The sequence below is a fragment of the Colias croceus genome, chromosome 16, assembly GCF_905220415.1.
Source record: "Colias croceus chromosome 16, ilColCroc2.1".
NCBI classification, from domain to species: Eukaryota; Metazoa; Arthropoda; class Insecta; order Lepidoptera; family Pieridae; genus Colias; species Colias croceus.
In genome coordinates, this window is record NC_059552.1 from 5,826,627 (window position 1) to 5,849,560 (window position 22,934).

Genomic DNA, 22,934 nt, shown 5'->3' on the forward strand with positions numbered 1-22,934 from the left:
AACGTCGAAACCGTCCTCTTTATCGGTAACACGAATAATGCACGCCATCTGTCTTCTCTCGTTATACTTCATTCTCGCGATTCATATTATTCTTCATTTATCACCATCATTAAGTAAAAGTGGGTAAGCGAGATGGATATGACATAATATGAGGTTAGGCTTTTTACACTATCATTGATTAGGTTGAAGTGTTTCAGCATTTCGAGGAAAAGCCTGTAAATTGTTTTATACTCGTGCTACTTTTACAAAACCTTTTTGATATACACTGAATTTTAAATCAGCCGCTATTTAATATGCATTACAGGACATGCCTACATTAACCGCATGTACCAATTTATAAAGTATCAACTATGAACCTTACTTAACGATCGCTAAAAGCCAATTAAATGGTATTAGAACGTCAAACGCGTGTAATTTTTATGATGAATGGCTCGCAACGCTATAATCAGTACGTCGAGGCTATTTTAAATTCATCTTACTTAACCGAGGCGGGAAAATGAAGTGGAGTATTGAAGTCGTTCTAAATGGTCAGCGGTAACAACGACCCTGTATCCGTTTATGCGAAGTACGAACGTGCACAAAGTTACAAACGATATGCGCTTACCGTAGCCACCGTAGCGCTACGCTAAAGTTGTAACCTATTTCTTTGAATAACTTTTGTAACGGCGTTGGATTGCATTCCTATATTTTGAATATATTTTAACAATTTCTATAGCGTACTTAAATACATTTTGTCCGAAGTTTAAATCATGCTTTAAATTTCAGTATTGTACTACTAAATATGTATATTTACTATCGACAATATCTAATAATTTCTATCTTCTCATGTTCCGATACGAGTTCTTCGTAATACGTTATTGACATTTCAAGGTAAGCATATAAAGAATGAATATCGACAACCCACGAATAAATGGGGCATAATGAAAATATATTATAGGGCCCGCCCTCGTAAACGACTGCGGTTCAGTCGAATGTTATTCAAATAAACATTACCATGAGCGACATCGTCACGGATACCAAAAATCATAAAATTTATAACTGTGTGCCCGCACATACTCCTTTATGGCTATTCTATTTGTAAAACAGTAAAATCTGTAATCTTAACAAAGCATTAACTCTTATATTTTCTACACAACATTACCATATGAACAATACCATATCTATACTTTATCTTACAACGAAGCTATCAATGGCAAAAAGACCCTATAAGTTAGCGGGCAATATTTTTAAACGACAAACACTAATTTTATTTGATTGCATGACAGGAGCTGACCAGTGAACTAATGTAACGTGAATAATTGATAAAGTGCGTAGGCGTCCACGGTGATCCATCAGCCGCAGCCTAGGCCCAGCGATTAATAATGATAACGCACCTACTAGCTAAATCTAATTAATTAATTTGTTCACGCACGCAACAGCGATCGGAATAACGTGATAGATATTGAATCATTTCTATTGAATGTCTCGCTAATATTGGATTAATACAGTAATACACGTCGTAAATGATCTCGTATAGTTCTATGATAGTGATACATTAGGGTGAATAAAGTAAAATGAGCTGCGGTGTCGGAGTGTATGTGTAATAAATAATAGTTAATGTTCCTTTAAAAAATATATTGTTTGCAATGTTGAAATTTAATTTTTCCCTGATCAAACCGTGTTAGATCAGTGTCGATATCCTACGGTATGATGACGGCCATTATGAAAATTCGTTGAATTCGCGGCCTCACCCCTTTAGCAAACGTGACTAGAAAGTGAGACACGCGCGTGAACGGCATAATCTTTGATAAGATAGGTATCTACACTCGAGAAAAATGAAATCCACATTATTTTGGAACTATTTTATAGCTCACTTAAATCATGTTTTTTATAAACTACACCTAGGAATATAGTTATACTACGTAGTACCTACATACGTCATGTATTCACTATTTTAATCAATAGCAAATACTATAATGATAATGTTGATAAAATTATAACTTAAAATTATTTTTAATATGAATGTTTAAGTTTGGCTGTTCTCTTTTAATTGTTTTTTTATTGGATAGTGCTTACTTTTCAACATATGTCCGATAAAAAATAAATATATTTATATCTGAGATATTTCTAATTATTAGAATTAAAAGTTAACGTATAAGTTTATTCTATGGAAATAATTTGATTCAACTTAATATTAGAAATAATTAATTTAAACAACACTTGCCTTACGTATTTCAATTCAGTTATTACACCAAATTAATTAAATAGAAGTCGTGCCTTTCGATAGCTAGGATTATAATTTCCTTTCACAGGACATCGTTTTGATTTAATTCATTCATTTAATTATAGATTTAGGGAGTACAGTGCACAGAACATAATATTATGTCTCCCCAGCCTCCCCTGAGTATATTTTATAGTATATTATAAGTACCTACTCAGGAGAGTCTACAGTGTCTTTAAAAGAAATACATTTAACAAAAATCAGTATTTTTAATTGACATTTAACAATTGATCCCGCACAGCGTCTACCTACTTATAGTTCTTTTTCAATTATTCGTTCTTTGTTCTACCGTTTATTGCAATATGTTTGTATAGTTGTAGCAGTACTCGCAAACTAATAATGCGCTGTGATGCGCATAGAAAAATTCGTGACTGTTCGACAACTGTCATATTTCCCGAGCCTCCGAAGACGATATGTATATAGAGTGGTTAAATGTATTTTCTTCATGCATAGTTTATTAGAAATATGATTTTCTGGTAAAAGAGATAAGTAACGAAATTTGTTTCGATAATTCAATGCAAGTTAATAGCGAGGATAAGCCACACGATTGCGAATATATATTTGTTAAAACTATTAAAGTGTGTTACTGAAGCTGGCGTACCTAATGATGGATGTATGGAAGGTTAAAAAAGACAAAGTTTATATTAAAAAATGATTTTCAAACACTGGTTTACATTTAAATTGTGAAATCTAATCATTCAAATCTCAGTCCAAAGGATTTACAGAATCAGGGATTATCTCTATTTCTGATACCGTAGAATGATCAGAACTTTCATTATGCTCTTGTTAATTTTCACATTCCCCACTGCTATCTGCTACCTGTGTAAATAATCATTTTATCGGAAAATTCAACTTTGAAACAAAACTAAGAAGGGTATGAAACAGCAGCTCTATAGAGTTCCATATAAAGACGACCTGTAGGTACCTGTTTTATCACACGTACCTACGTGTGATAAAACAGGTACAGCTCGAGACATTTACACGGATGTCTTTCGCAATGTAAACTTTCTACATGTCGTATTGTATCAATACAACCAACTGTAATCCGGACCGCGCCGCTTCAACTTTTCCAATTCCGTCCGACCATTTCTCAGGGTTGCCACACTAATCCTCGGTTGTCCCAACTTTCATAACAGAAATATTCAAAAATGTTTTGAAAGTCGCCCGTCAACGACTACAATGGAACTAGGACAGCCGCAGTCTGGTAATATCTGAAGATTTTATGTCGCCTTGCGCGTATTTTGTTAGCGACGATCTTGCGACGATGTACAAAAGTCAAAACAAATACCTACGAAATTAAATCATTCTAACGAATATTTTTTACCACTTTAGATACAAAAACATTTAAATTTCCAGATTATTTTAGATTTCATGTAACAAACTCAATTTAATATTTCATTCGTTTACCAAATTAAACGAGGTCAGATTTCGGATCCGCCCTAGACAATATAAACATTATTTGGGCTAACAATCATTTAAATACATTTCTAGTATCGAGTATATTATTATGAAGCATTAATCATATTTAGGCGTCATCATATAAATAGCCTGTTTATGAGTTATAGTGACATTAAACATACGCGTTAATGAGCCATACAACACAATTACTATTGTTATCGCGTCACGGGATTTGTATGTAAATAAATAATTAACTCCGCCACAATGTGTGTTCCACGCCAAAATAGTCGTGTACGTTAATTATATACTATTACAATGAACAGGTTGCACCGCTTTATCAACATTATTGCCAATGTATCAAACACAGAACTATGTGGTATCAAACACGATTATAATGTTAATCAAACAGCTGAGGAACGAGTAAGTGTAGGTGTATAACACGATATTATATCAAAGTCTTGTACAGCAAACAGACATACAAACAAATGTAGAGCTCTAGTTAGAGCAATTGTGTTAAATTAGTCCATTACATAACATAAAGTATTATTGTGTCAATTATTAAAAAGATAAATTTTCAATATAACTCGTAGCATTAGTGAAACAATGTTCAAAAATGTTTTCTTCTTGATAAAGGTGATGATTTAAGACCAGATTGTTATCATCGTCGAGTAACCCAGCAACTTTATAGGGGTGCGTGGTTTATGGTGTCGAGTGTATTGTGGGTTGTGTGCTTTTAAAGGGTTCTGCCAAAATAAATAGTAATAATATTTTCCTAAAGAGATTTGATTTGTATTTTGTTCCCAAATAATCGCGCTCTTTAAATTATTATTAGTCAAAAGCAATCTTATCATTATGTTGTCCATCAGAAAACTAATTACGATCCTTCTATTATAAAAGATAAACATAGAACGAACGCAAACTAATTTAATAACTAAATAAACGCTTTTCTTTCTGCGAAACGAAAAACTAATATTAACAATGAATAATGCTAAGCAATATTAGAACATCTCATACAACATTCAGCTAAACATAAGTCGAACAACAAGCCGTAGTGTAACTACACTGATTTACTAGCGCCCAACGAGGTATGAAAAGAGCTATGCAAATATTTGTCCGAATAACGTGGCTCAACTCAAAGTCGCCCACTATGCCTACTCAGTTTGTACGAAAGATTGTGTAGTCAGCAGGTTTGTATTTTTAGATTTTATCACAATACAAAGGTTAATAATTTATGCAATTACAATATTGAAATATTTAAAAAAAGCAATTGTATTTATGAACTCTAAGTAGGTGTAACTTTTCAACTATGTAAGATTATAACGTAATCTTTCTTATTTCTAATATGTGAAATTACAATGGATACTGCGACATATTGTGAGTTTCGGGTAAATAATATCAATATGAGTAGATATTTTTACTCGAACTCCAAGTCCGAATAACGACAGCAAACAGAGAAAGTTCTATCGAAATCGTATTAAACTACCTATGCGTCGTACCATATTTCAAGTAAAACAGAAAAGGGGGATTCAACCTGAATATGTGCTCAAGGTGTCGGTATTCAGTGAAGCGAACTTAAAGGAGCGAACTTCGCGAATTCGCCCCCGGGGCCGATCCAACTTCTCTGTTGCAATAAATAAGGATTTTAGCGACAAATTACCACCCAAAGCGGTTCACCCTTTCTAGGAAAGTTTAGAACTACTTAAAATGGGATACGCAGTCGTAATCGTTTGGCACCAATACAGACGGCGAGTTTTGAGTGTTTTTTGGGAAACTTTTGTAAGTGGTTTCGATTTTATATATAAAAAAGCTCTATGTCCTATCATTAAATTAGACAAACTTCTCGTTCAGGCTGTTTTTCTACGTGTTCTAATAAATTTTCTGATTCTAAATAAATTACTCAATCCGGCTTTCTTGTCCCAAACCCTCATATATGCCTATTCAGCGAATTTAGATTGGTATAAATTTAGAAGCTTAAATAGGTTCAAACGATAATACATTCATGATCAGATTAACGCATGTACCTACCTACCTTAATATAATATATTATGTAAATCAATCAACTTGGTAATAGATATCTGTTGTCTGGTATTAAATCATGTAAACGAGTAGAAGCGAAATTAATTATATATTCCAGTGAAGAGTTACATAATCCTAGCTGCATTCAAATCATGTCGTTATAAATACTTATAATAATAATTTAAATAGGTACGTTACAAAGTTGTAATATACCTATTGTAAGTACAATCAAATAATGATTTAATTGTTACCCATCTATTTTTATTAAAACAATATTTCAATTACATTAAGTAGGTACAAAAGTGATTTCCTCCCCGTTACCAAAAAAAAAGGTACAAAAGTGAAGTCCCGTGTATACTTCGTGGGGCTGATACATTATAGGTACATTTATTATACTGAATATTATTTTACATTAAGGACAAGTAGGTGAAACAGCCTTCTGTGTTCCAGCTCTGCCAGACCGTACCTACCGTAACTTTTTGATCTACTACACGTTACTCACTGTACCACGCACTATATCCACTGTACTGGTTATACCTAATTAAATAATCAAAAGTTTCATCATGGACACAATATATTTAAAACAATTTCAAATGCATTTATTATATTAGGTACATCAAATTTACTCCTCAACAAAAACTCTACAAAGAGAAAAAGAGTTTGATTAAAAACTATTTAAACTGTCAACTCCGGCATTTCTTCAGAACCTATCTGAAGCTTTGTTCCAGAGAGCATAATAAAGACATTTTCCAGGGTGATAGAGCGTCCGATATAGATAGGGAGGCGAAGAGGGGAATTTTCTGCAATACTCGAGCGTGGCAGTTTAAGATATGAGAGATACCTTAGACCTAATAGAACAACCTTGTTAACTATTTAGCTCTTTAAGTAGTGACGCGCGCCCAGGATAGACGATCAGATTAGTAAAAAAAATCGATAGTCTGAAATACTCGAGCGCGTCAGATTAAGATATTGGGGGTTGATTTTAGTGTTTTAAGACTAAATTTAACTAATCTGACGATAAGTCCTTGACGCCGCCAAGTTATAGGGTCGCGAACTTGTAAAAAAAAAACGTTAATCCGGCATTCTCGAGCGCGATTGTTTTTATTTTTATTTTGAAGAATATAATCTAAAACTTACTAAAAATACAAAATCTGCCGGTTTCCGCGTGACCGGAAGTCTGGAGGAGCCATTTCGTCTTCCGAAAAACGCGTTGCAGTATATAAGTCGCGAACGATACATTTTACAAAAAAAAAAGTTTGAATAAACAAAAAAGGTAATTTTATTTTACACAAAAAAGGTCTCTTTACGTTTTTGTCCAAAGTTAAAACTTTTTGACTTGAAGCATCATAAAAACTCAAACTCCCGGTTTTTTGAGTATATCTCGAAAACTGAGGGTGTTAAGAAAAATTGATATGAAATAACGATGATTAAAAAAAAGAAACTCTCAAACCTTTTTCGGTCAGATTAAGAGAACCCACCAACATTTTTGTCAGATTAAGAAAATATGCTTTCAGGAGACCGAGATAAACCTCCCCTATGAAAATCTGACGCGCTAGAGTATTTCAAAAGGACTTTTTTTTTCTGCATTTTCAAAAATTCATCGTAACTTATCGTCACGCCGAAATCGTCAGTTTTTTTAAGGGGAGCTTCCTTGGGGCCTACTTAACACCCCTTCCGAAAATCTGACGCGCTCGAGTAAATTTTTTTTTTGTGCATTTTTGACGAATTAATATGCCTAGCCCCACCACGCAAACCGGCAGATTAGTATACCGTTGTTATCAGAGGCACTTGGGGCATACGTAGTATGAATATCTGACGCGCTCGAGAATGCCCAAGTAACTATTTTTTTTTACATTTTTGAAAATCCGTACACGCCAAACCCACCGCTAAAATGGTTTTTACCATAGAAGCTTTTCTTTTCGAAATTATTTTATCTATCGATTTTGATAAGTCTCGACGGCGCCGTTTAATTACGCCATTTAGCTACCTCGCCTCCCTATCTAATATCTTATTACAGCGAGCTTGTAAACTGTCGAAACGCTCCTCGAATCACTGCCTTTATGGCCTGCGCCGCCGATATTCACCTCCGAGAACATTTATAATGGATCTCAATACAATGCAAAATGTACCTTAGGTGTATGACTTTAAGTTTAAAGCTATTTGTGCGTTAGAGCAAATAGTAACAGACTGATATAGGCAGATTTTTTGTTGACTATGACGGATAAAGCAAAGCAGATGAGGGCAACTTGATTGAAAATCCCGTTAAAGGGAAAGAGGTACGCTAAGAGGCCTTGTGATTTGTTAAAGACTATCCTTCAACGTAATATCCTATCCTATCAATACAAAAAAAAATAACGAATACATTATTGATCATTTTATAATAATAATGTAATAAATACATCTACTTACGTCATTAAACAACGAAATAAATATATGTATACTTAGTATGTACATTAACGTACTTTGAAATAAATCAAATAAGTACAATATAATATTATTATCTTTGAAGATGCGGGTACTTGCTAGGACTAGGTAGTGTACACATAATAAATATTAAGATAAATATGTACAAACATTGTGAACTGCTTCAATTTAGTAATGTTAATTGTTAGTGGCATTATTCATTATAATCCTCATAATATGTGTAATGTATAATAAATATAGATGAATTACAGTAGGTACTCCCAAACTATAGAAAAATTCGTCACTGTTTGGCAACTGTCATATTCCGCGAGCCTCCGAAGATGATATGTAGGTTTATAGAGTGGTTAAATGTATTTTCTTCATGCATAGTTTTAGCAGAATTATGAGTTTTATTGTGATTTTATGGTAAAAGAGATAAATAACGAAATTTGTTTCGATAATTCAATGTAAGTTAATAGCGAGGAAAAGCTTGCGAACATATATTTGTTGTATTGATTTACTTGGAAAATTCTATACTTTGAACTATTAAAGTGTCTTTCTGAAGCTGGCGTAATGATGGATGTATGGAAGGTTAAAATAAGACAAATTTTATATTAAAAAAAATGATTTTCAAACACTGGTTTACATTTAAATTGTGAAATCTAATCATTAAAACCTCATTATAAAGGATTTACAGAATAAGGGATTATCTCTATTTCTGATATCGTACAATGATCAGAACATTCATTATGCTCTTATTAATTTTCACTTTCCCCGCTGCTATCTACTACCTGTGTAAAAAATCATTTTACCGGAAAATTCAACTTTGAAAACTAAGAAGGGTATGTAACAACAGCTCTATATAATTCCATAATATAGAGATAATACGTGCGGTCACCACCAATAAATAAAGACGACTGACCAAAGAGAATACAAATACTACGCGACTGACGGTTTTTTGGATTTTTTGACTGACAGGCTACCGTCACCTATCGCCCGAATTGTTTTCAATTGTGTATGACTCTGAATTGACTCCTATTTCTTCCCAAAAAGGTGCAAGATGCAAGTGCATTGTTTAGGGCACTTACGATTCAATGATTCGGGGTGATTCGGGTGTTTCTGGAAATACGATAATTAGCGAAGATCTGCATGCGCATACATAATATTATTATTGATAAAGCCAGACTTTGTTTTCCCTTTTAATTTTTAAATTTAAATATTTTTTACCGATACATAATTCGTGAGATGGTAACTTTAGACAAGGACCATTTACCGTTGAGAGACCTCTCGCTCGGACCGTTTTTCTCTGTTGTCTAGTTAATAGTCTCGAACTCTATTATATTGTACAATATTTCCGAGGGACGTGCTATATTTTATTTTGTTTTTATATCGAGTCAACCCGGGTGGATCCGGGATGAGCGGCTGGTTATGGATTTATAGATGACCAAATAGCAAGATATCAAGCCAAAAAAAGAACGGATATTAATTTTGACATTGACATCAACAGCTGGCTCTTGTCTATGGATTATGACTCACGAATTGTCAAGCATTGCACAAATTCTGTCAAACTGTAAAAGCCGTCTGCGGCGTTGCATTCATCGTTGCAGTTAAATTATTGATTTCTCTACTTACCTATTGGAATAAAGAACACCCAATTATTCTATATCACAATGGGAGACTCCCTTGACGGGAGTGAAAATGCCCCAGAGGCTCAAAATGTAGTCGTAGTAGACTTTCAAGACTTTGCAAATTATCTTCGTCGAGCTGCAACGGTACTTTTACCGGAGGACGATATCGTGCCACCGGCATTGAACGCTGCACTTGATGATAAAGTCAACCAAGATTGCATTAGAAAATTCATATCGGATTCTCAAGTCTCGTCACTTTACGTGCAGAGGTTTTCGCTAAAAGGTATGAAAAAACAACGACCCACCCAATCAATACAATGCTGACGTAGTTTATGTAAATTAAGTATCTACCCTTCTTTGGAATAAGCTATAATTTTATTCCATTGAATATGAATTATTATTAATAAACGATAGGATTATATAAATAGACATATTGAACTAATTAGCAAAGCAAAAACATAGATAAAGATTATGAATTGTATTTTATAGAAGATGACAGTGAGCAGCCAACTGAAGGAGAAGAGGAGAAGGAAGCAGTATCATATCAAATCAGCACTGAGGTATCACATTTTAATTATAAAACAAATATTGAGTGTTACATTCACCCCATTACCCAACATTCCATATGATCAATTTAAAATAAAATAATTTATAAGTACTCTTATTTCTAATAAAATATAAAACTCAGCAACTCAATAAAAAATAGGTTAACAACAAAATGGTCACATTATGTTCCTTCTAACTATATCAAAATATTTTAAACACAACTCTTCTCTTCACTTATTGGTTATTCTAACTAAATGCAAAGAAGAAAAAAATGTGTTATTAACAAAACCTTCCACTAGAAGACAGAATTTTAAAACACACTTCTTATAGGTACATTTCACATCACCAAGAGTGGCTGCGTTTGTGTGCATCAAGCGAGGACAGGTGATTGAAGCTGACAAGTCCATCCACAGCCAGCTGCGTCTCATCAACCTGTCCGATGGCTCACCATATGAAACACTCCATGCTTTTATCAGCAAAACCATGGCACCATTCTTCAAGAGTTATGTCAAGGAAAGTGGGAGAGCAGACAGGTAACTGATATAATATGAATTGTATATTATATGAAATATGAACTAATAAATAAATTTAAGTATGCAGATGTAGATCTAATTTAATTAATTGGATGTGGAAGTCAAATACAAAATGCAGTGAAAAAGATTAGCCTTATAGCTATAATAGATTATCTTAATAATTTCTATAAATTTTATTTGTGTTTTTCTATAAAAGAGATGGAGACAAGATGGCACCATCAGTTGAGAAGAAAATAGCCGAGTTGGAAATGGGGCTCTTGCACCTTCAACAGAATATCGACATTCCAGAAATTACCTTGCCTGTCCATCCATTGGTTGCTGCAGTTATAAAAAGGTAAACTATTATCATAAATTTTATAAAAAAAAAACTATTTGATGTGAATACTTTGTAACAAATATGCCTAAGTTAAAATAAAATATAAAACAATGTCATATAGCTAATTAATTAATTTAAATAAAAAATTTTTTCAAGTGCTGATCTGTAAAATTGAGTATTGAACTAACGAAATGAGTAACAAAATAGAGTACATCACACAAATTATATTATAATTTTAGAGCTGCTGATGAAGGTCGCAAACCTAGAGTAGCTGATTTTGGTGATAAAGTGGAAGATTCAACATTCCTCAATCAACTACAAAATGGAGTCAATCGTTGGATCAAAGAAATTCAAAAGGTATTGTTATTTGACTTGTGAAATTCCATTTAACATTCGCATATAAGATTCTCACTAGGATCTATTCATACAAAACCAATAAGAAATGAATACAAATTTTTCCGTATGAATCAACACAACGATTAAACTAAATTAAATAAACTTGATAATTCCCTTGCATAATCATATGATTTCTCACTTTAAAAAAAAAATTAAATTCAAATAGAAATGTATTCTTTTAAAGTACATGCATTAATATTATAATATATTTGTCTCAGGTAACCAAATTGGACCGTGACCCATCCAACGGTACAGCATTACAAGAGATCTCATTCTGGCTCAACTTGGAAAGAGCCCTTCATCGCATTCAGGAGAAACGTGAAAGCATTGAAGTAAGTATTAATCTTGTCATACTCAAATGTTTATTTATTCAACTAGACTTAATTAGGAGCGCTTTTGCATCGTCAAAATACGACAAAGTAATAATTTACCACTTTAATAAGTACAAGACATAAGTATTACATTTTACTGGAAAATAATGTTATTAAAAATGATTCGAATAATATTTAAAAATGATTTGACTCTCTAAATTGATCAATAGATTGTGTTTCCATATTATGATGTATTATTGAACTTAATTATCTTTTCTGTAGGTGGCTTTGACACTTGATATACTGAAGTACGGCAAGCGTTTCCATGCCACGGTATCATTTGATACGGACACAGGTCTCAAACAGGCTCTTGCTACAGTCTCTGACTACAATCCTCTTATGAAAGACTTTCCTATCAATGATTTATTGAGTGCTACAGAACTTGAAAGGATTAGGTAAGATTTTTAATTATATTTTTAATTGTTTTAATTAAATATGTTGTTTGTGACTTTTTCCATTATATTTCTTTTAATGTATTTAATTATAATTTCATACCTCTTGTAAGTATAATATTAAAAAATTTTTGTTGTTTTGATAGATTGGCAGTTCAGCAAATATTTTCTCATTTGCGTAAGATCCGTTCTACAAAGTATCCCATCCAACGCGGCTTACGACTCGTCGAAGCTATATCGCGTGATTTGGGCCAACAACTTCTCAAGGTAACAAGTTTATAAACAATAAATCTATTATTTTTCTTTATAATAATATGAATAACATTCTAAATTCGTTTTTTGGAAAATAAATAAATGTTGAATTTGAATAGGTTCTTGGCACTCGCCGACTGATGCATATTCCCTTTGAAGATTTTGAAAAAGTGATGACGCAGTGTTTCGAAGTATTTTCTTGTTGGGATGATGAGTACGAGAAACTTCAAGGTTTATTGAGGTCAGTTTCAATATTTTCTTCAATCTCATAATTTTAAAGTATTATTTTTTTTAACCTTTAATTTATTATTGAAACAATTTCTTATTATACAGGGATATAGTGAAAAAGAAGCGAGATGAACATCTTAAAATGGTGTGGCGTGTGTCTCCTTCGCACAAGAGGCTCCAAGCGCGGATGGAACATATGCGTCGATTCCGCAGGCATCATGAACAACTACGCACTGTGATGTTGAGGGTATGGTTATTGTTAAATAAGTTCAAGTTATAATTTTTATTGTTACAAAACAATTTAACGAAGAATCCGTACTAATTCCAGATGTAATGTTTTCGTTTTTAAAAAGACAATGTATAACAGCCTTGTGACATTGGTGTAGTCAATGTTATTCTATCTCCTCTATATACTTACCATATAACTTTCTGTTGTCCAGTTCAGCAATTGAATACTTTCATATTTATTTTACTTAGCTGATGTGGCTACATCAATAGCTCAATTTTATACATTTTACATGTTTTCTTACTAATATTTTTATTATTTGAAGGTATTGCGTCCCCGCGCAACTCCCGCAGCTGAAACTGGCGGTAGCGGCGAGCCGGCACAACCACACTCTTTGCCCATGGATGCCGCTGATGCTAACGCCATCGCTGAGGTTAATATTTTATGTCTAATTATAGTGAAAATATTGTTTTATAAGTTGTATAGACTTTATTTAAAAAATGCGATCTATTAAATCTATATCTATAGTTTATACTAATATTATAAAGCTGAAGAGTTTGTTTGTTTGTTTGAACGCGCTAAACTCGGGAACTACTGGACCGATTTGAAAAATTATTTCTGTGTTAGATAGCCCATTTATCGAGGAAGTCTATAGGCTATTATATATCATCACGCTGAGACCAACAGGAGCGGAGCAATGCCGGTGAAACCGCGGGGAACAGCTAGTATAAACTAATTTTAGTTTTTCTTGAAAATTAATGAGTAATTTTTTTTAAATCGTTATTATAATTGTTTAGGTAAATCTTGCGTACGAAAATGTCAAAGAAGTGGACTGCCTGGATATTTCTCGTGAAGGCTGCGACGCTTGGGAAGCGGCTGTACGACGATATGAAGATAGGATCGGTGAGTTTACAAATTTATATCATATTCTATTACAGTAAAATCTTTCTCAAGGCATTTTTGAAATCTCAAACATGATCTAACGAAACTTAAATATTCATTTGTAATATCGTGAAGAGCGCGAACGAAATGTTCCGCATCATCATGCGGTTCAACGCGTTATTCTTGCGTGCCAATAACACTATCAACACGAACATTTGATTCACAATAAGGACATAATTAAACCAAAATAATATACCGGCTAAATTGAAAACCTCCTCCTTTTTTAAATCGGTTAAAAATCTTTCACCAGACCGCGTAGAAACACGCATAACAGCACACCTTCGCGACCAGCTCGGTACAGCTAAGAACGCGAACGAAATGTTCCGCATCTTCTCCCGGTTCAATGCGTTGTTCGTGCGCCCGCACATACGCGGTGCGATACGCGAGTACCAGACGCAGTTGATACAGCGTGTTAAAGATGATATTGAAGCGCTGCATGAGAAGTTTAAGGTTTGTTGCTTTTTGTGTGTATGTTGGGTTTTTATTGTTGTAAACGCATAATGTAAATGCAAATATTTATGATGAATACATGTTATAAATGCTCTTTATTAGTATTTTAAACAGCCATTAACTTGTCTTATACCTTCAATTTTTATAAAATTGTTTCTGCGTGTTGAAATGACGCACTCTTTAACTTCAAATGAAGATGAAGAAAATTGTGTTAATTAATGATTGACTTGCTTTACTAATTGGTATTATTTGTACCATGTAATGTATAATAATTGTTCATAGTATAATTATGTCACTAACAGTGAATATTCATTAACAGGTTCAATACCCACAATCGAAATGTTCTCGCTTATCCCTGGTTCGAGACTTGCCGCCAGTTGCTGGTTCTATTATCTGGGCGAAACAAATCGATCACCAACTTACCGCTTACCTGAAGCGAGTGGAAGATGTACTTGGTGAGATATATTAAGTGGTTATAATTTTAAATAATAGTTGCATAATATTTCATATCATCTTACGGTCTTTCACCTATTATTCGTCCTTCACATTCTTTCTTCAAATTGTCTTTTACTAAAATTATTGTTTAAAAAAATCATGTTTGAATTGTTAACATTTGCGATCTAGGTAAGGGTTGGGAAAACCACATCGAAGGTCAAAAGCTAAAAGCCGACGGTGACAGTTTCCGTTTGAAGCTCGACACACAAGAAGTGTTTGATGATTGGGCTCGAAAGGTTAGTAAAAATTTAATCATAAATTTTGTAACAAATTGATGCTATTTTAGAATTAACTTGTTTTATTACCGTTCCATGAATTATTTTGGGTTTGAAATTATCTTTTTGTATAATAGGTGCAACAACGGAACCTTGGAGTCTCTGGACGTATCTTCGCCATAGAGTCAGTTCGCGCTCGCTCAAGCAAAACTGGCACTATATTGAAACTTAAAGTGAACTTCCTACCTGAGATTATTACTCTGTATAAAGAAGTCCGTAATTTGAAGAACTTAGGTTTCAGGTTTGTTTATATCATATTAAAGAAATATTTAGTATGTAAAAAACAGTCTGTGTGATTATTATCTTATTATTATGTTGTTATTTACAGAGTACCTTTAGCGATTGTTAACAAAGCCCATCAAGCCAATCAACTGTATCCCTTCGCTATTTCGCTCATTGAAAGTGTGCGCACTTACGAACGCACGTTGGAAAAGGTTTGCATCTTTATTATAATCTACATCTACACAAATTTAATACACGCATTTAAGAACACGTCTTATAAGAGTCAATGAAAGTCAATTACAGCCTTTGATACTCCATCCGTACTTGTTGTAAAAGGTTTAAAATAAATAAAAGAGCAAATACTATGTCAAATTCAATCTTATAAGAAAACTGTTCTTGTCGTGCATTGACTCTGCAGTCGCGTATTCAAACACGCGAAAATCACGGTTAGCTTAGAATACCACTTTTAGAACGCAACACCATAATGTCTCCATATTTAGTTCATTTGGTATTTATTCAGTCAAGTAAATTCTTACATAACATAGGATTTCATAAAACCAACTCAAACTTTATATCGCGACATTGAAACCATGTATAGTTTAATCATTTGAAAATTCTGATACTTTAAAATATTTCTTATTCATCTTCATAATATTAGAATTATTAGATGAATTGATTTATTCATCGTATGAAAGTAACAGATTGTAGATTTTCATAATAATATAATTACCATTGTGTAGAGCGAGTACTAAAACATGACGATTCAATTTGAAAAACACTAAGACACGTATTTTTTCACGCAGCTAAATAATAGGAATCATACAAAGGTAGTTTTGGTTTTTACTAACGATAAGCATGTTTTCTTTATTCGCTTTGTTTATTTTCGTTGCAGACATTTTTCTGTGTGTTTTTAATTTTTGCTACATTTTTTTATTTATCAAAAAAGTCAATCTCGATAACTATTGGCAATTTGATTTCTGTCTAGCTACTAAATAAAATTTACCCGAATCCTTTTTAAAGAAAAGTAATCCAGTAATTATTGCTAGCATCTGTCTTAATTATCCTTTCATACAGTCTAGTTCCTTCTATTTCTCCTTCTTTATCAACTTCTTCTGTTTTATGTTAGTGTGAACAAATTGATATTCTTTTAATCAATATATCTAGTGTAAGAAATAACACGCGAGGCCGGGTTAAATATTAATTTGAATGCAATAAGAATGTACTGCGATTCTACACAGCTACCTAATTGATGTAGGTAGTTGATAACAAAACGCAGCAAGTCAACGACTATTAGCAAAGTGAAGGTAGTTGGGTCGAACGTCGTATAAACAACGTCCGAGCCCCTAGGCACGATTCGTACGAATGCGCCACGAGACAAAGGAAAGCGGCTTTTTATAGTATTCGACAGCTAAGCATGTTCAGACTTGAAATAATGACAACTATTCATCCACAAAAATATTAAATCAAAAGTTACGTCTAACACGGCCATACTGACAATCGTACGTCCTCGTACGCCTTTTCTCGTATTACAGTACAACGGTAGTTCATCTCGGGATTACACAACCATCCTGCCTCGGCCACACTGACCTTACAGAACAAAAATCACATCCACATGACATAGGCACTACGTTCGCGTATCATGGGAACAACGCCTACTCATTTGTGACATAGGCACGACGTTCGCTTAACACAAATGAAGGCTCAACTACCCCGGACCGCAGGGCGCAGTCCGGATAGCACACACAATTCCTTCGATGAACTACATTCCCGTTACAATAATCCACGCAACAAACTTTTACTTCACACAACGCACGAAAAAACACAAACGCCAGTATGCCGTTACAAAACTACGTAAACTCAAAACACATTTAAAAAGTATGGGCTTGAATTCTATCCCGCTTCTGATGTAAGAAATAACACGCGAGGCCGGGTTAAATATTAATTTGAATGCAATAAGAATGTACTGCGATTCTACACAGCTACCTAATTGATGTAGGTAGTTGATAACAAAACGCAGCAAGTCAACGACTATTAGCAAAGTGAAGGTAGTTGGGTCGAACGTCGTATAAACAACGTCCGAGCCCCTAGGCACGATTCGTACGAATGCGCCACGAGACAAAGGAAAGCGGCTTTTTATAGTATTCGACAGCTAAGCATGTTCAGACTTGAAATAATGACAACTATTCATCCACAAAAATATTAAATCAAAAGTTACGTCTAACACTAGAATAAATATTAACAAGTAATTTTAAAAATAGATCCGTGACAAGGCGTCCATCATACCTTTAGTAGCTGGTCTCCGTCGTGATGTGTTGCACCAAGTGTCTGAAGGAATGGCGCTCGTTTGGGAGTCCTACAAGCTCGATCCATACGTCCAGAAATTGAGCGAAGTCGTGCTCCTCTTCCAAGAAAAGGTAAATTAATGTACTTTATTTTAATAAGAGAATCACTTGATAAATTAAAAGTTCATATTTAATTGTTTTTCAGCGATTCTTATTAATACGATACACCATTTTTTGGTTTTATTAAATATAATTAAATGTATGGTTCCCTTCAGGTTGAAGATCTACTGGCTGTCGAAGAACAAATTTCCGTAGATGTGCGTTCGTTGGAGACGTGCCCGTACTCCGCACAGAGCCTGGCTGATATTTTGATCCGTTTGCAAAGAGCCATTGATGAACTCTCCCTCAGGCAGTACAGCAACCTGCATTTGTGGGTCCAGCGTCTTGATGAAGAGGTAATGTACATTAAAAGTCATGTAAATTATTGCAATAAAACTTCTTAATTTACTTGGTTAATTATAAAACGTTTCTCTACAATATTACTTATGATTTTAGGTTGAGAAAAGCTTGGCAGCTCGTCTGCAAGCCGGTGTGGAAGCATGGACTGGAGCTCTACTCGGAAAAACAAATGAAATGGACCTCTCTATGGATACTTATTCACCAGCTGAACCTACTCACAAGCCTGGCGGTGAGCCGCAGGTACGACATAACTTAAATAATAATAATTATGTGAAAAAATTACTGATCCCTATTATCTAACGAAAAATTCAAAGTACTACATAATAGATTCGAAGAATATATCAGACCGTACATTAATATAACAATGACTTCTGTATTAATAACATAACTGGTAGATATAGTGTTTTTTTTTTATTACATTTCTTAATCGACAATAATAAAACTCATTTAATTTGTACAGATCGCTCGCGTAGTACACGAGGTGCGCATAACAAACCAGCAAATGTACTTGTTCCCCTCGCTGGAGGAAGCGCGTTTCCAACTGATGAGGCAGATGTTCGCCTGGCAGGCCATTGTTACTAGCCAGCATCGCTTGCAGAGCACAAGGTTTGTATCTAAACTAGATATGTATTTTTCGTTATTCGACATTTTGTAAATGATATCTAGCCTACTATTTAAACGTCAAATGAAATTTCTGCTATATCCTATCCTACTAGTATTATAAATGCGAAAGTTTGTATGGATGTATGGATGTTTGTTACTCTTTCACGTAAAAACTACTGAACCGATTGCAATGAAATTTAGCACACATATAGAGGGTAACTTGGATTAACACATAGGATAGTTTTTATCCCGGAAATCCCACGGGAACGGGAACTATGCGGGCGGTAAGCTAGTTTAACTATAAAACTATTTGTTACTCTATATAATGCAAAAAAGTATCTTTTTAAAATAACAATTATCCCATTACCTTCAGATACCAAGTGGGCGTGGCTCCGGCCCAAACAGCCACGTATAGGAATCTGCTGACAAAATTGCCAGGAGGTTCTTCGCCGCTAGAGAACGCATACGGCGCTATTGAGCAGAAGATATCGCAAGTGAGGGAATACGTCGACGAGTGGCTGCGGTAAGATTTAAAATAAATAATTTATCAATTACTTATAGCAAACAATATATTATGCTAAAACTTATATACTTACTAAATGCTAAAAAGTTATATTTCTTTTATTTTAAGAATAAAATAAGAATATTGATATTATACATTTTTATTTTTATTTAGCTACCAAGCACTATGGGATCTTCAACCTGAAAGCTTGTATGGCCGTCTCGGCGAAGACATTACATTGTGGATCAAATGTCTTAATGACATCAAGTAAGTATCCTTAAACCAATTGCTATTTTTATCCAACTTTTTTTTATTATAGTACTCTATACAATACTTTTTTTATTTGAACAGGAAATCTCGTACAACATTCGACACGTCAGATACTCGTCGTGAATATGGTCCCGTAGTTATCGACTTCGCTCGTGTGCAAAGTAAAGTGGCGCTTAAGTATGACGCCTGGCACAAGGAGGTGCTTGGCAAGTTTGGAGCTTTGTTGGGAGGTGAAATGGTGCAATTCCATGGAAGATTGGCTAAATCTAGGGGACAACTTGAACAGCAAACTATAGGTATGTTTCCGGTTTCGTTATTCCATTTTTTTATATAACGGTTGTATATTAAAAAATTAAAGATAATTATTAAAAAAAACTGTTAGTACGGTCCTGAAATAGTCAATCAGGTGCTTTTAAACTCCTTAATACTCATGATAACACCTTTTGATCTGAATGACTTAATATTGTTTTAAATAAAGAATAAGCAGAATACTAGGTACAGATACTAATGTGATATAATTCGATCTATAGAAGCCGCATCTACTAGCGACGCTGTATCGCTCATCACGTACGTGCAACAACTGAAGCGAGAGGTATTGGCTTGGGAGAAACAAGTCGACATTTATAGAGAAGCCCAGCGTATTCTTGAGAGACAAAGGTAATAATCAAACCGAAAAATAAATAAAAATAAGTAATTGCTACTAATTTTATTCAGAAATTGAAAACTAAATTATTACAGTCATTAAATTGTTATTTTATTTTTTCATTCATAGATTCCAATTCCCAACAAATTGGCTGCATGTGGATAACATTGAAGGAGAATGGAGTGCTTTCAACGAAATAATGAGAAGGAAGGATTCGTCTATCCAGACCCAAGTATGTAAAATGGCTTGGCATATTATGGCTTTTAATCCCACAATCGAGTTATGATTGCTTGTTATTTACTTATCTTATAAATGAAAATCAGCTGCAGTACAAAAAAAGTAATATTATTTCATTTTTTAGTTTCGTAAAGTATAAAAATATGCCACGAACTATTAGAACATAAGTACTACTTTTAATTCTACCAGTCACATATCCAAGAATTAATCAAAGCTAAATTATTATCAACCGCGAAATATCTGAATTTTCTCTCCAGGTGGCGTCACTCCAACAAAAGATCGTCGCCGAAGACAAAGCGGTAGAAGCACGTACAGTGGAGTTCCTCACAGAGTGGGAGCGCAGTAAGCCCACGGATGGTTCCACTAGACCTGAAGATGCACTAACAAGGTTGAATGCTATGGAGACGAGATACACCCGCCTTAAAGATGAGAGAGACAATGTGGCTAAGGCTAAAGAGGCTCTGGAGCTGCATGATACGGGTAGGGGGAAAGTTATGCAAAACTTTAGTAGGAGACTAAACTGTACAACACTGCCTCAATATTATTGAGTAGAAATAATTATCTCAAGACTGTTAAATTTTGCTATTTGTCTTATGTTCTACTGATCTATACTTCCTACAGTTAAAAGATATGATACATATGTTTATCAATTTCTCTCTGTGCGAACTTCAGTTATCACTTATAATTGCAATTACTTCTTAAAAAAACAGGGTACTTTTCTTGAAAATCTCGTACAGGTTCATAATCGTGGTTTTTAACTTATTGTTATTACTATGTACTACAATCACCATAATATTTTTTTTTTCTGTAAAACAGGTAGCTCAGTTAACAACGAGCGTATGAATGTTGCTTTGGAAGAACTTCAAGATTTGCGTGGCGTGTGGTCTTCACTAAGCAAGATCTGGACTCAGATTGACGATATCCGTGATAAGCCTTGGCTCTCAGTACAACCAAGAAAACTCAGGTAACTTTTTCAGCAAAGGCAACAAAATTATACATTCTTAAAAGTTAAAACTAGTCAAATTCAATGTCCTTTTTCTTTATAGACAACAATTGGAAGCTATGTTGAACGAGTTGAAAGAACTGCCCGCTCGTCTTCGTATGTACGACAGCTACGAGTACGTGCGCAAACTATTGCAATCGTACACTAAGGTATTTAATTTTTAAATAAATCAAATTTTAACCTATTAATCTTTCCACTAAACATAATATGAAAGATGACACTAATACAATGTGAAATTTGTAGGTTAATATGTTGATTGTGGAGCTGAAATCTGATGCGTTGAAGGAGCGGCACTGGCGCCAACTTTGCCGTGCGCTTAAGGTAATTAATAGTAATTTAATGTATACAGTTCGAAATTACATATTATTAATTATTACTCAAAGGAAATTGTTTCTGTGACATTTTTTCTATATCTATTTCCAATTATTTGCGTTTTTACTATGTATATATTGAAGTTTTTGTTAACATCTTTAAGATAATTTAACTATGTCAATTTATTATTAATACTGTTTCTGAAACGAAATACGTAATAATTTAAATTTTACTCATATTAGGTGGAATGGGCATTATCTGAGCTGACGCTGGGACAAGTGTGGGATGCTGACCTGTTACACAATGAGCACACCGTGCGAGATGTTGTTTCCGTCGCACAGGGAGAAATGGCGCTTGAAGAGTTCTTGAAACAGGTCAGATTAATATTTTCACATTAAACCATTCAAAACACTCTTCTCTTTCGTTTTCATTTCAGTTTGTATTAAACATAAACTTCTTTCTTAGGTCCGAGAATCTTGGCAGAGCTATGAACTAGACTTGATCAACTACCAAAATAAGTGCAAGATTATACGCGGCTGGGATGATCTCTTCAATAAAGTCAAGGAACATATTAACAGCGTTGCTGCTATGAAGCTCTCGCCGTATTATAAGGTAATATTTGATTAAAGTTTAATAAAATGGTAATAAAATAATTTGTAGTTATAACGTTTTGCGTTATCACTACAAGTTATTTTACCGAAATAATCCATCAAAAATATTATTTAGAGATTTACCATGCATTATATAATGTCCTGTTTCTTTAGGTATTCGAAGAAGAAGCACTTACCTGGGAAGAGAAACTTAACCGCATCAACGCTCTGTTCGACGTGTGGATCGATGTACAGCGTCGCTGGGTGTACTTGGAGGGAATTTTCAGCGGCTCTGCCGATATTAAAACTCTGCTGCCTGTTGAAACTAGTCGCTTCCAGAGTATTAGGTATTGAAATAAAATTTAATGAATATTAATAAATGTGTAATGTATAGTGTTAATAAACACAATATGTAATAATACCTTTTAATATCATAATAATGTTTTATTAATCATTCAGCTCGGAGTTCCTGGGTCTGATGAAGAAGGTTAGCAAATCTCCCATGGTTATGGATGTCTTGAACATTCCCGGAGTGCAACGCTCCCTGGAGCGTCTCGCAGATTTACTGGGAAAGATACAGAAAGCGCTTGGAGAATACTTGGAGAGAGAAAGAAGCAGCTTCCCTAGGTAATTAACACCAAAATTAATATATTAATTTCTATTATCAAGGATAAGGCACAATTT

At 34.1% G+C, this 22,934-nt stretch overlaps 1 protein-coding gene across 2 annotated transcripts in view; it reads left to right on the top strand.

Annotated features, from left to right (window-relative positions):
* Positions 1 to 9,643: 9,643 nt before the first annotated feature.
* Positions 9,644 to 22,934, top strand: part of LOC123698651 (dynein heavy chain, cytoplasmic) — a 39,402-nt gene continuing 26,111 nt past the window's right edge. Inside the window, exons 1-35 of one of the 2 annotated variants that reach the window (XM_045645390.1) lie at positions 9,644 to 9,988; positions 10,195 to 10,265; positions 10,582 to 10,784; positions 10,981 to 11,118; positions 11,340 to 11,457; positions 11,715 to 11,828; positions 12,090 to 12,262; positions 12,406 to 12,526; positions 12,631 to 12,752; positions 12,845 to 12,986; positions 13,291 to 13,398; positions 13,763 to 13,868; positions 14,158 to 14,357; positions 14,677 to 14,812; positions 14,982 to 15,088; positions 15,205 to 15,368; positions 15,456 to 15,561; positions 16,153 to 16,176; positions 17,608 to 17,763; positions 17,907 to 18,086; positions 18,187 to 18,330; positions 18,551 to 18,696; positions 19,067 to 19,216; positions 19,370 to 19,462; positions 19,547 to 19,761; positions 19,996 to 20,122; positions 20,238 to 20,340; positions 20,603 to 20,825; positions 21,162 to 21,309; positions 21,392 to 21,497; positions 21,592 to 21,669; positions 21,903 to 22,034; positions 22,126 to 22,272; positions 22,425 to 22,597; positions 22,710 to 22,877. In XM_045645390.1, the coding sequence (XP_045501346.1) occupies positions 9,748 to 9,988; positions 10,195 to 10,265; positions 10,582 to 10,784; positions 10,981 to 11,118; positions 11,340 to 11,457; positions 11,715 to 11,828; positions 12,090 to 12,262; positions 12,406 to 12,526; positions 12,631 to 12,752; positions 12,845 to 12,986; positions 13,291 to 13,398; positions 13,763 to 13,868; positions 14,158 to 14,357; positions 14,677 to 14,812; positions 14,982 to 15,088; positions 15,205 to 15,368; positions 15,456 to 15,561; positions 16,153 to 16,176; positions 17,608 to 17,763; positions 17,907 to 18,086; positions 18,187 to 18,330; positions 18,551 to 18,696; positions 19,067 to 19,216; positions 19,370 to 19,462; positions 19,547 to 19,761; positions 19,996 to 20,122; positions 20,238 to 20,340; positions 20,603 to 20,825; positions 21,162 to 21,309; positions 21,392 to 21,497; positions 21,592 to 21,669; positions 21,903 to 22,034; positions 22,126 to 22,272; positions 22,425 to 22,597; positions 22,710 to 22,877 (4,883 nt within the window). In that variant the 5' untranslated portion in view covers positions 9,644 to 9,747. The remainder of the gene's footprint in view (positions 9,989 to 10,194; positions 10,266 to 10,581; positions 10,785 to 10,980; positions 11,119 to 11,339; positions 11,458 to 11,714; positions 11,829 to 12,089; positions 12,263 to 12,405; positions 12,527 to 12,630; positions 12,753 to 12,844; positions 12,987 to 13,290; positions 13,399 to 13,762; positions 13,869 to 14,157; positions 14,358 to 14,676; positions 14,813 to 14,981; positions 15,089 to 15,204; positions 15,369 to 15,455; positions 15,562 to 16,152; positions 16,177 to 17,607; positions 17,764 to 17,906; positions 18,087 to 18,186; positions 18,331 to 18,550; positions 18,697 to 19,066; positions 19,217 to 19,369; positions 19,463 to 19,546; positions 19,762 to 19,995; positions 20,123 to 20,237; positions 20,341 to 20,602; positions 20,826 to 21,161; positions 21,310 to 21,391; positions 21,498 to 21,591; positions 21,670 to 21,902; positions 22,035 to 22,125; positions 22,273 to 22,424; positions 22,598 to 22,709; positions 22,878 to 22,934) is intronic. The other variant, XM_045645389.1, reaches the window with a different exon arrangement.